We start from the raw sequence: 11,531 nt of genomic DNA on the forward strand, positions 1-11,531 counted from the left end.
AACAGCACGCCATCGAGTGGCGGCTGGCTGCACCTTCAAATTTGCTGTTTTTACTGTAAAGCATCACTCTTTGATAAAAAAAAATCATTTTATCCCATTTTTGAAACTAGAGTTAACGTGCAAACTGGATCATTTATGTGATCAAAGATAAAAATAAAAACAGCAGCAAAACCATCAAAATAATAAAGGTTATTGCCACATGCTGGCTGTCATGTCACATTATTGTGACTTTGTGTGGATTTTTATAGTTTCTACATGTAAAACCCAACATGTGGTGTGGAACACTCAATATATATATTTCAAATATGATAAAAGAAAAAAAAAACAAATAAAAAACATAGAAAAGAAAAAAATATATCAGTATAGTTAAAAAATACACTAAAACTTTACACATTCAAAAATATTACGCTCTTATTATCATAATTGCTTTATTAAAGCAAATATATGACTAAATGTAATCTATATGTTGATGCCAAACAAAAATAAATGAATCTGAACAGTTAGAGCGGCGCTAACGTTCCATCTCTGACCGTCTGCACACGTTTGCGGCTTCTCACCTTCATTCAGATTCCCGATGACGGCCTGCTTCTTCAGGAAGTCGATGCAGAGTTTCTTACCGAGGCCGAACGCCAGCATGTTATGAGTGAACGTTCTGGAAACAAAAGCCCCTCTCATTACAAACAACACAATCCATTCAGTTGTTTTCTTTTCTGAACCACAGAAAAAGAAACTTTTTCTAGGAATTTTAGACCCATTGTGATGGAAGGTGAGGCCTGCTGAGTTCCTCAGTGTTCACCTCCATCTGAACACAGATTTGTTTATTTGCTAACTGTATTTTGTGTGCAGACCTTTCATATCCCTCAGCGCAGTTTGTAAAACTGCAAAGTCAGACATCACTTTACCCACATACATGATTCCAAATATTGAGTTTATTTCCCGACAGAACAACAGCAGTTTGAACTGAAAGTAATTGAGTTCTATATTATGTTTCATGTCTAGTTAAACTAAAATTATATTTATATGAACATAAGGTGAACAAATCTATTTGCCGTATTCATTACAAATGTCTAGTTAAACTAAAATTATATTTATATGAACATAAGGTGAACAAATCTATTTGCCGTATTCATTACAGATTTTTTTTTAGTGGTTTTTATGTATTTTTATGCATTTTCTGCTTTGTAGAAGATGCCTTTAAAGTTCCAGGATTCTCAAATATACTTTTATAAAGGTTTTTTTTCAGTTTGGTAAAAATAATTCTAGCTCAGAAACTTTTCCTTCTTAGAAGCAGCTTCACTGAGGCTCAAAAGACTTTCTTTGTACTTTTTTTTACCCCTCTTTATTTAAAAAAATTAATAAATAAATAAAACACCTTGCAAAAAACGTCCACGGACTAACTGTGAATCCTCTCATTCTGTTTTCTCTATGTCCCTTAAGGTGGCCAAACAAGCTTAAAGAGAACTACAGTTCAGCTCGATTTTTATCTATTTTCTAATGTGAATATGACAAACTAATGCATCAAAGACAGTCAATGGGTTCACTTAATCCCTTACTTTCTTTTTTTCTTTACACTAACAGAACACTTCTTCCTTACCCCAGTTGTCCAAAAGCGATGTTCTCATCGATTTTGGAGGTGTCGTCCCTCTCCGGTTGGGTCATGTGATTCCACTCCTCCCTGCAGCACAGACACAACCTCCGTCAGCGCTCACTTCCCTCCGACCCCCCCGGCTCCTCCGCAGCAGCAGTCAGGGACAGGTGTCAAAAACGCTGCGTGGCCGTGGTGTTTCTGCTGTGAAACGTCACTCGTTCATGCTGCTAGAAAGCTCTAGAGCACTCCAACGTTTCATGACATCCGTCCCTGAACCGCTTCTCCAAACTTTTACACACAGATGGTCCAGCGTGAGCAGTGAAATACAGCCAACAATGATCCACTGGCTCAGAATCATCGTTGGTCTTCACAGGCAGATGAGAAGCTCTCTGGATTCAAACACGGATGTAGCAAGCCTCCACACAAAGACATTCAAAATGTGGGAAAAAATCAAAAATGATCAAACCCAAGATTTGTTTCCCCATTCAGAGTATATAACCACTCAGGGATTGGACCAATAGAGCAGTCTCAGTTCAAAAGTATACAAAGTCCTGAGTGTCAGGAGGAACATTTTGTAGACTTTGTTTTTAACCAGACCCACTTCGACCGTCTTTTGATCGGTTGTATAACTGCTCTTTTATTTATGATTGTGCCTTTTTAGCCAACATTTGAAAAACTGGTGTTTTCTAGGACATAGTGTCTACAAAGCAACAGTTATAGGTGGCACAGAGCAACCCCGTCCCCCTTTCCCCTCACCTTTGCGGAGCAGAGCAGGGAGGTTGTGGCCCAAATAGTGTGTTTTCTGTCACAATTAAGATCTTATTCAAACATGACTGACCCAACGGCTCCACCCTGGGACCACTTCTATTTAACATCTACATGCTCCCACTGGCCCAGGTTATAAAGAACAACATTAATTACCATAGCTATGCAGATGACACACAGATATATATTAGACTGACACCAGGAGACCGAGGCCCTGTACAGGCTCTTGGTAAATGCATTGAGGACATTAATGACTGGATGTGCCACAACTTACTTACGTTAAACAAAACCAAACAGAGCTTCTATCTATCCATCTATAAACTACCAACCAGGTGGACACAGACCTTAATTTTGATAAAAACATAAGTCACAAAATCAGCCTACTAACATCTCCAAAATGTTTCAAGGATTAAAGATCTGATGTCTAAGCAGGACCCGAAAAAACTAGTTCATGTTTAATCGACTACGGTAACGGTGTTTTTACCAGGAAACAGCAGCTTATTCAGAACTCTGCTGCTCGGGTTCTCACAAGGACCGAGAAAGTAGACCACACCAGTCCAGTTCTGAGGTCTTTACACTGGTTACCTGTCTGTCAGAGGATAGACTTTAAAGTTCTGTTACTGGTTTATAAAGCTTTGAATGATTTAGCACCAAAATACATGACTGACATCTTGACCTGGTATGAAACACTCAGTGTATTTAAATCCAGGTTAAAGACTCTCCTGGTCTCAGTTGTATTTGATTAATATGTATTCAAAAGTTTACGTCTACACTGTTTATCTATGGTTGATTTAAATTCTTTTTTTACTTTTTTAATCTTATTTTTATGATCCCAATAAATATTTCTTTTGATTGTTTCTTTTAATGTTTTATGAAATGCACTTTGAATTGTCCAAGTACATGAAATGTGCTAAACTAATAAACTCGCCTTTCCTTGACTTCACATTATTGCACACAGTGTCTATTTAAAACTGACTTTGACACAGATCAGTCCTGCATTAATAGGTAACTGTGTAGGTTGAGGTTAAGCATACATAAGAGGTGGATATTGCAGGTGCTGACACCATTTATCAGCACTAAATGTGTTAAAGTTTTATTGGTGAAAGATGTGAAAAAACCAAAACTATTCCACTCAATTTAAGACTGTGGGTGTTGGAGGTGATAAAAGGTTATTAAAAAGAAGCAGGAGTCGAAAACATGCAGACAGAGACAGGATCAGAGGACTGATGGTGAGAACATGCACAGTCAGGAGGCTACAGGTGGGAGGGAGGTTCAAAATTCAAGTGACACCACGGAACAAAGAGCGCATGCCGAGAAACACGCCGATCGTCCGAGTGCGTCCGCCTGACTCACACTATTTCACTTTAGATAATCAAACGAAATCAAATCTCCAGAGTCTGTCCAGGTCTCTCACATTCTTCAAACAAAAGCTGCTGGGATGAGGTTTCAGGGACACAAAGAACCATAAAAACTAGAACAGAACCTCTGTTGTATCTCGTCTTCCTAATCCTGGAGAGATTTAGAGTTTGAGGCTTTAGACGGGCGTTCACAAACGAATTGTTGCAACAACTCCTATACTGACTGCAGTCTTTAAGACGACCACAAATCTGCAGCGTAAACAGAGATTTCAAGTGTTTGCAGTTTTGTAACGTTTTGGAAACAAACTTGAAGTTACTCAAGTTTAAATGACATCAACTTCTGGTAAATTAGAAAGCTCGTTTTCTCTTTAGTCTCAATGTATTTATTTTAATTTTTTAACGATGTGAACTTTAAATGAGAAAAGAAGAACCCAGAAAACATGTTTTAGAGATATGTGAAAAACATGCTGGGACACTGAAGGAGAAGAGCAAACAAACAGCTGGAGGAACATCTGGCAGCCTTTGAGGTCTGTGGGAAAGAGGACACAGGCTGTGTTGATGTCAACGTGTACTCCCTCAGGCAACAGTTTGGGAAAAAAAAAACATTTCTGTAGGTGTAATTAAATCAAAAGGTTCTGCATCATGCAGAGACAGAGATGTGAGTTTTGACTGAACCACAACCGAGACGTGTTTGGTATCATGTGTCGTTTCAAAATCTGAATTAATTGTGAAAAAAATTCACATTAAAGCAAAGATGAAGAGTAAAAGTGTAATTATTGAAAATGACAAACAGGTAATTTTGAACCGTTTGATGCAGCTGCACAAGTCTGTGGTTCTCATTTATGGGTTGTGCTGTGGGATGTGGGAGGGGTGCGCAGCAGCACCTACTGCACTGTGAGAAGAGTAAAAACTGATCAATCAAAAAATGCTTTATGTTTTCACTATAACTTTAAAGTCCCACTCTGGTAATCATTTTTCAAAGCCTTTCCAGTGGTCTTTTAACAGTGACGTTTTTAGCTAAAATAAAAAAAAAACTGTCGTTTTCTAGGACAGTTTTTGCAGAAGTTGATCAGAAATTCACCTCTGAGTTCTGGGCGGGACTGTTGGTGAGGACCACACCCCCCTTCCCCTCCCCATTGCTGTTCATTCGCTCTCCCACTAGCTTACAGCCCCCCACACCCAAGAGGACCTGGCTACAGACATCGAGTCAGAGCCAGAAGTCCCCCCATGTCGCTTAAAAAACATTATTTTAACTTGCGACTCAAGCACTCATGATGTTTCCCATTTTAAGCTTTTATAAAAGTTTTTTTTTAAAAGTCCAAACACTTTTCGGTTAGTTAGAGTTATGACGGGTTGTATAATATCCATTTCTGGCCGATGATGTGCACCTCACAATCTCAACAATTAGCAGTGGGACAAAAATGGAGCTATCCAGCTTTAGAGTTGTGACCTAATGCCAGCTCGGATGAGTAAACCGAAGTCGTCTACATGTGAACAAATCAGAATGTAGCAGATCAGGGAGGTCACGGCTTGCCATTCTAGGTTCTTAATCACATCTACGAGTTTTGTCCAGATGTATTTTTTTCTGCTTCTGATTTACAACAATTTGAATAAAGAAATAATCAGAAAACCAATTAAAAACATGCTTAAAACACCAATTGTCATCGGAGTGGGTCTTTAAAAGTGCTATAAAAGGCCTCAACGCTTATTAAATATAACATGAAATTTCAAAGATGAAATATGAACTAAACGTTTTGTATTAAAAATTGTACAAATTCAGGCTTGAAGTGGTTCAAAATGGAAAAATGGGACGTTGGTTTATCCTGGTGAGAGGATTCATGTTGATTTCCAGCGAGTGGAGGCTTTAAATAGGAGAGAATGAGTGTATTAAACTGTGAGACCTGAAGGCGTGCTGCTCCTCAGGCTAAAGGGTTAACCGCCGCAGGCTTTTTCTGCAGAGGCGTCTTTGAGAAAGACACGCCACTATTCTCGGACTAGAATTTAACTGCTAACCAAATACTTTTGAGATGTTCCGCTGCTGTTAAATTCAAAATGAAACTGTTTTTTTATAAAAGGTTTCCAACTACAGCTTTTTAATGTATTTCTAATCCATTTTTACTTTCACGTGTCCCCATTTCGATTTAGACTTTTTGACTGTCTTCACATTTATCCTTTTGACCTTTTTCTTTTTCACATGGCGATGGACTTGAGGAGGGACAGACCTCTTATCTTTCTCTTGATCCTGAGCTCCACTGCCCGGCAGCAAGGCACAAGGAGACAAAAGTTAAAGTGCAGAAAAGCGGGAGCGTACAGAGAGGAGACACCATCCAACCTTTATTTAGAACTCACAATGACTCAGAGACAGGCAGGAACAGCGTTTCCTCGCAAACACTTCGACAGGAGAAACACCCCTTTGAAGCTGTAGATCTCCTCGTTGCGCTCAGACTCACCTGGTTGTTGGAGACCTCTTCGTCCTCTCGCAGTGGACAGCGTCAAAGAACGCGGCGTTCCAGAACCGCAGCGTGTGCCTGTCAAAGAAACCAGTCTGAATTTTGCAGATTTTACTATAAATAAATCAAAAGAGTCAAAACCAAACCTGGGATTTTGTCAGGTGGAACATGATTTCTGTGCATATGAGTCACACTGCAGCTCAAGCTGTTTCTAACATCTGTGATTCAGAATGTGGAGATCATGACCCAGAAAGGTTGCATGAATCTGGATGAAACTGCCTGGTAAAGTGCAGTTACATAAAGACTCTGCTGTCACAAACACAAACTCACTGAGAAAGCAGCTCTTTAAACCAACAGTGAGAGTAAACCAGGAATTATCTTTATTCTAACCATTATTTATGCTTTCTAGTTAAAATTAGCTCCATCTTTTCTCCCCACGTGTGCAGAATTAAATGAAACAGAAATAATAATAATGTGTCCAGTTCTCGTAGACTGTCAATGGTCTCAAGTTGAACACTCCAAATGTTAGATTTTCCAGAGCCCGAGGGGTGTGGTCTTCTAAGAATCTTCTGATTGATGACAGTGGTTGCCATAGAAATGATGACTCAGACCATCTCAGACTGGTCACAGCTTACAGTCACATATCCCACAATGCAGCAACCTAAATGCAACTTTTGCAGGTGGCCACATTGCGACATTTGTAATCAGGAGGCAGAAGCCACATTTTTACACGCGGTGAAAACAGAGGATTTAACATTTTACAGCAGCAAAAAGTTGACACCAGTCACCGGCCGCCCTGGCACATTTTGAGGCTGTGTCCAATGACAGGCATGGATGACGCCTTCATGAAATCGGACAACAGCTGGGCAGCTGCCACCAGGTAGGCCGAGGCCATTCTGCAAGTCTGACGCCGCCGTCTGACTGCAGCCATCTACATTCATGACCACAACAACAATTTTAAAAATCGTTCGATGGCATGGAATCTTGAAGATTCTGCCGATGTCTCCCCATCTAGCAGGGGCACATATATTTGTGACTGTGGCATAACTGATGATTTCTGGTTCCAACATAATAAGCTAATTTACTCCATATTTGTACAGTATACATATTTGTAACCATATTATTACAGTCATAATAAACTCTGCCAGAGACAAATGTTAACATTTAGAGATATATTTAGAGATATATTTTATTTATATATTTTTTTGTTTTGTTTTCAGTGATTTTTTTTTCAATCATTTTATACCCTTCAGTGTATTTGTAGCCTTTAACATTTTCCACAGTCATGTGTCAGCTTTGTTTAAACCTTAACTGTTTTTTTTGTTTATCAAACTAACAGCTAAGCATCCCTAAGATCTTCAAAATTCAGGAGTCCATATTTACCAGATAGGCTGCTGCTTCAGGTGAGTGTACAGATACACTTTTTCTCCTTTCTTTTCCACTGGAGCCTCTGAGAGTGAGGAGAAAAAAGGAAATGTTTCACTATCGAAGGATCTTTTTTTAAAAGACCATGAACTAAAAAGAAATGGAAGACCCAAAAAAAGTACCTGTTGACTTAGCCTTCATCTCCACCGAGCCTTCCCTGCCACAACAAGAAGGTAACGATTAGAGTGATTAACACTGTGTAAACTTGAACCTCTTGTGTTAACTCACTCAGACTTTGGAGCCATGGAGCTTCTCAGCTTACTCTCCAGGCCTCCAAAGAAGCCTTTGACGTCATTTTTGGATGTGTTTTTAAGGAGGCGTTCCGCCGCGTCTTTCTTTCCGGACAGCCACACATTCGCCTTGTTGATGTACGAGTCCCGCCCACCAAGAGGACCACCGAGCAGCTCTGACGGAGACGGCTGAGACTTCCCTACAGACCAAAGTTAGAATAGTGTTTTCTAAATAAAAGCATGTTTTATGCTTCAGAAATTCACCAGTTTCTGATGATATAGAACAGAGTTGTCCAAACTGGTGAATATTTGTGAGAGCCAACCATTCTTTAAACTCTTATAGCTTTAAATGCCAACGAACTACAGCATTTAATGGAGATTTCATTGCAATGTCATCCTTTTAATTTCCTTTTAATTATTCTTGTGCGGCCAAGATGCACATTGCTGCATTGTTACAGTAAATCAAAGAGCATAAACACTGCAGCTCTGGTGTTAAAGGGTTGATATTTGGCTCAGTGAGGTGCAGTGATTTGAACTGTCGGCTCCAGTCGTGAAAACAATGCAGTCAGTTTTCTTTAGATGGGGTTTTTTAGATGTGAGTGAAGCTCCAAAAGATAAACGCATTAGCAGATCAGTCTGCAGACTGATGTTGATGCAGCAGTGAGTTACAGCGATGCACAAATAACCTCTGGTTTCCTGCCTGTAAAGCACTACTGAGCTTTATTTGTGGTGTTGCTGTGAGACAAAAAACCACAAGGCCAACCTGCAGTCCTGACACTGCTTGAGTCAGCACAGATGACTGATTATATGCAATACCAGTACTCCAGGGTTTTGGTTTAGTTTGTTTTTGATTTTTTTTTTTTTTTCAAATAAAGTTTTGCATAATGTAAAAGCGTCAGAAAAAATGAGCTGAAATTTTAGGAGATATCTTATTGGGTGCTGTTCAGGTGAGAAAAGGACTGATGAAAAGTTATTTTTAGCTAGAAATTATTTTTTTAAAATCCGTGTTCATTGTTTTGCTTCAATCCCAGTATAACTAAAATAGATTAGTTCAAATGTCCACGAAAACATTTTCAAAAATTAAATAGTTTATGACAGGTTATTATTATTATTTTTTTTTTTACATATTTTGGAAACACTAAGCAATACATCTCAAAACCCTCAAAATAACAATATCAGTCTGTCAATGTATAAGACACACTAAACACACAATTAGCACTTTTATTAGCCTAATATCAGATTTTCTTAGCCGTGGAGTCTTTAATTGGTTGTAAAGAACTATTTAAGAATTGTTTACCTGACTTTTACTACATTTTCTTTTAGTATTTTCAAAATATATTTGAATAAGAACAGTAAGGATGTTGAGAAAAGGTTATATTATTTAAAAAAACAAGTTCTGAGGCCATTTTATGTTTTGTTTGACTGTCAGCTTATGTTACTTTTGCCAGCCATTTGATGTATTTATTTTGCATTACAAAGAGATATATTTGGTTAAAATATTTTAATGGCTTAGTTAAATGGGGCAGAGATAATAAGTTTTTCTCTTTCCTTGATTGAAAGATGCACTTTTCTCAGAACACCTTTCATTTTTGGTTATACAATTGTTCAAAAATAAGTCAAAGATTTAAGATAAACTTACCAATGTAGTAGTACGTGAAGCACATGGTCATGAGGTTTTTGGCAGGACTGTAGTCGTCCAGCTGAAAACATCTGTGAAGACACGGATTAAAATCACTGCTGAGACTGAACGAATGTTGGCTAAAGCTCAAACAAGTGAAGGTACGACTCAAAACGGATAAATATGATCAAACTTCATGTCAGACGTCCTATTCAAAGGTTAAGAGGACAAAGAGGCAAGAACCAGTCCTGACTTCAGGAAGAGCTTTACCTGTTCATCCACTGAGTTTTAGTCATCTCCATGGTAACCAAAGGAGTCTAACCTGCTCTAATTGGACTTTCTCTTTAAAATAGTTTTGTGGTTTGGAAATCATTCACAGGACTCATCTCTGTTAACTGTCAGGATGTTTTGGTGTCAAAAAAACAAAAAAATAAATAAATAAACACTGTTTTTCTCCCGAAAACCAAACATATTCTCTTACACGTCAAAAAGATCAATTTTAAAAACTGTAGATATTGACAAAGTTGTGTTTCAAAGTAGAGATCCTGTTCGGAAGAACACACTTCATCCACACCGTGCTGTTGGTTAGTCCAGAATGAGCCAACTTATAAATCAACCGTTTTGTTGATCCAGAGGTTTTAGCTAACACCTACATCTAATCCCATCTTCATTTGTAAAGTTCTGCAGAAACCTGCAGTAAATCGGCCATGTGATTGGTAAAACATGAAAAACATTTTCAAGATTTAGAGCTCATTACAGGACTGAAACAGCACTGATGAAAGCTATTCTCCTTGTGGTGTTAGAGAGTAGACTTGTGTTTGTGCTTTTAGACCCCAAAGCTGAATTTGACAACTTTAAAAATACTACTTTATCACAAAGAATACAACATATCATGATTATTTTAAGAACTGCATTTGGCAAATTTAAAATTATTGTATAAAAATCTCAGCTTGTTCATGCTGAGTCGTCCTAACACAGCTGTTGGTTATGGTGTACCACAGGGCTCTGTGCTTGGCCCATTCCCAATTGAGCCGTATATGATTTTATGCAAAACTAGCATTATCAGTCAGGACATCACACATGTCCATTGTTACGCTGATGATATTCAACTATACTAAACAAGTCTCAAATACAAAATAATTGAATATCTAAAAATGATTAAAAGACTCTAATTTAGTGAACTATTTTAAATGAAAACTAAAGAAAAGACTTTATTATTTTCGCTTTAAGATAACTGAAAACAATCAAATCTCTTCCCTTACAAGTCAAAGTAATGAAATAAAGATACGAATGATACTCACTCAAACAGAACAACAGCAAACGACTGCACCAGCCTGTAGAAGGTGGCTTCACTCACGCATTTGGAGTGGCAGCGCTGCAAACATTAAAAAAAAAAAAACATTAATTGTTCATGTCTATTGTCTGTGTGCACAGTTCCTGCTTAAGCAGTTGTGGTAATTTGTCACAGCCAAGATCACATGGGTGCTCCTGCCACACTTACCTGGGCGCTGACATATTTTGCAAACCACTCCCTGCCCTTCCCATTCTCTCCACTGCACAGCTCTCCAAAACGAGCTTTTTCCTCCTGATCAAAGTCCTCACTGAGGAAAAAGAGGCCAGAGAGAATGAGCTGCAGCTGTCGGAGTAACTACATATGTAAAGATTCATTGGAGAGACACAAAAAAGCAGGAACATTGTCAAACTAAGCAAAAGTAATCTTTGTAAGCACTTTAAACACGTTAAGTGAAGATTTTGTAATAATGTTAAGTCTAGATCATTTCAATAAACCTATTTGATGCAGAAATTATTCCCCTATTGCTACCCATTCAACAGATTAAGTTGTACAGTTTTTGGCATCGTTTTTTAAAAGTCACCCTCCGATGAAAATCAGGTTTTTTGAGTTTTTAACATGTATCATTTTTCCTATAAAAGAGAACAAAAGAAATCATTTTGTTTTGCATTTCCGAGTATTTTTCCTTTTAAATTGCTGTCAATCAAACTGCTCTGTTTGAATTAATGAGCATTAGGGACATTACCAATATTGCTTGACATTTTTATATTGCAGCGGTGAAGATTTACGCTAGCGAGACAGCGCTT

General features: G+C 38.2%; 1 protein-coding gene across 2 annotated transcripts in view; it reads right to left on the reverse strand.

Moving 5' to 3' along the window:
- kiaa0513 (KIAA0513 ortholog) overlaps positions 1 to 11,531 on the reverse strand; it is a 22,743-nt gene that overhangs the window by 964 nt on the left and 10,248 nt on the right. The window contains exons 3-12 of one of the 2 annotated variants that reach the window (XM_024282346.2): positions 10,936 to 11,035; positions 10,736 to 10,809; positions 9,456 to 9,526; positions 7,815 to 8,016; positions 7,709 to 7,743; positions 7,545 to 7,611; positions 6,162 to 6,239; positions 5,934 to 5,963; positions 1,595 to 1,675; positions 558 to 652 (exon numbers count right to left, since the gene is read on the reverse strand). In XM_024282346.2, the coding sequence (XP_024138114.1) occupies positions 558 to 652; positions 1,595 to 1,675; positions 5,934 to 5,963; positions 6,162 to 6,239; positions 7,545 to 7,611; positions 7,709 to 7,743; positions 7,815 to 8,016; positions 9,456 to 9,526; positions 10,736 to 10,809; positions 10,936 to 11,035 (833 nt within the window). The remainder of the gene's footprint in view (positions 1 to 557; positions 653 to 1,594; positions 1,676 to 5,933; positions 5,964 to 6,161; positions 6,240 to 7,544; positions 7,612 to 7,708; positions 7,744 to 7,814; positions 8,017 to 9,455; positions 9,527 to 10,735; positions 10,810 to 10,935; positions 11,036 to 11,531) is intronic. The other variant, XM_024282347.2, reaches the window with a different exon arrangement.

This window comes from Oryzias melastigma, linkage group LG6 (assembly GCF_002922805.2).
Source record: "Oryzias melastigma strain HK-1 linkage group LG6, ASM292280v2, whole genome shotgun sequence".
In the NCBI taxonomy this organism is placed as follows: domain Eukaryota; kingdom Metazoa; phylum Chordata; class Actinopteri; order Beloniformes; family Adrianichthyidae; genus Oryzias; species Oryzias melastigma.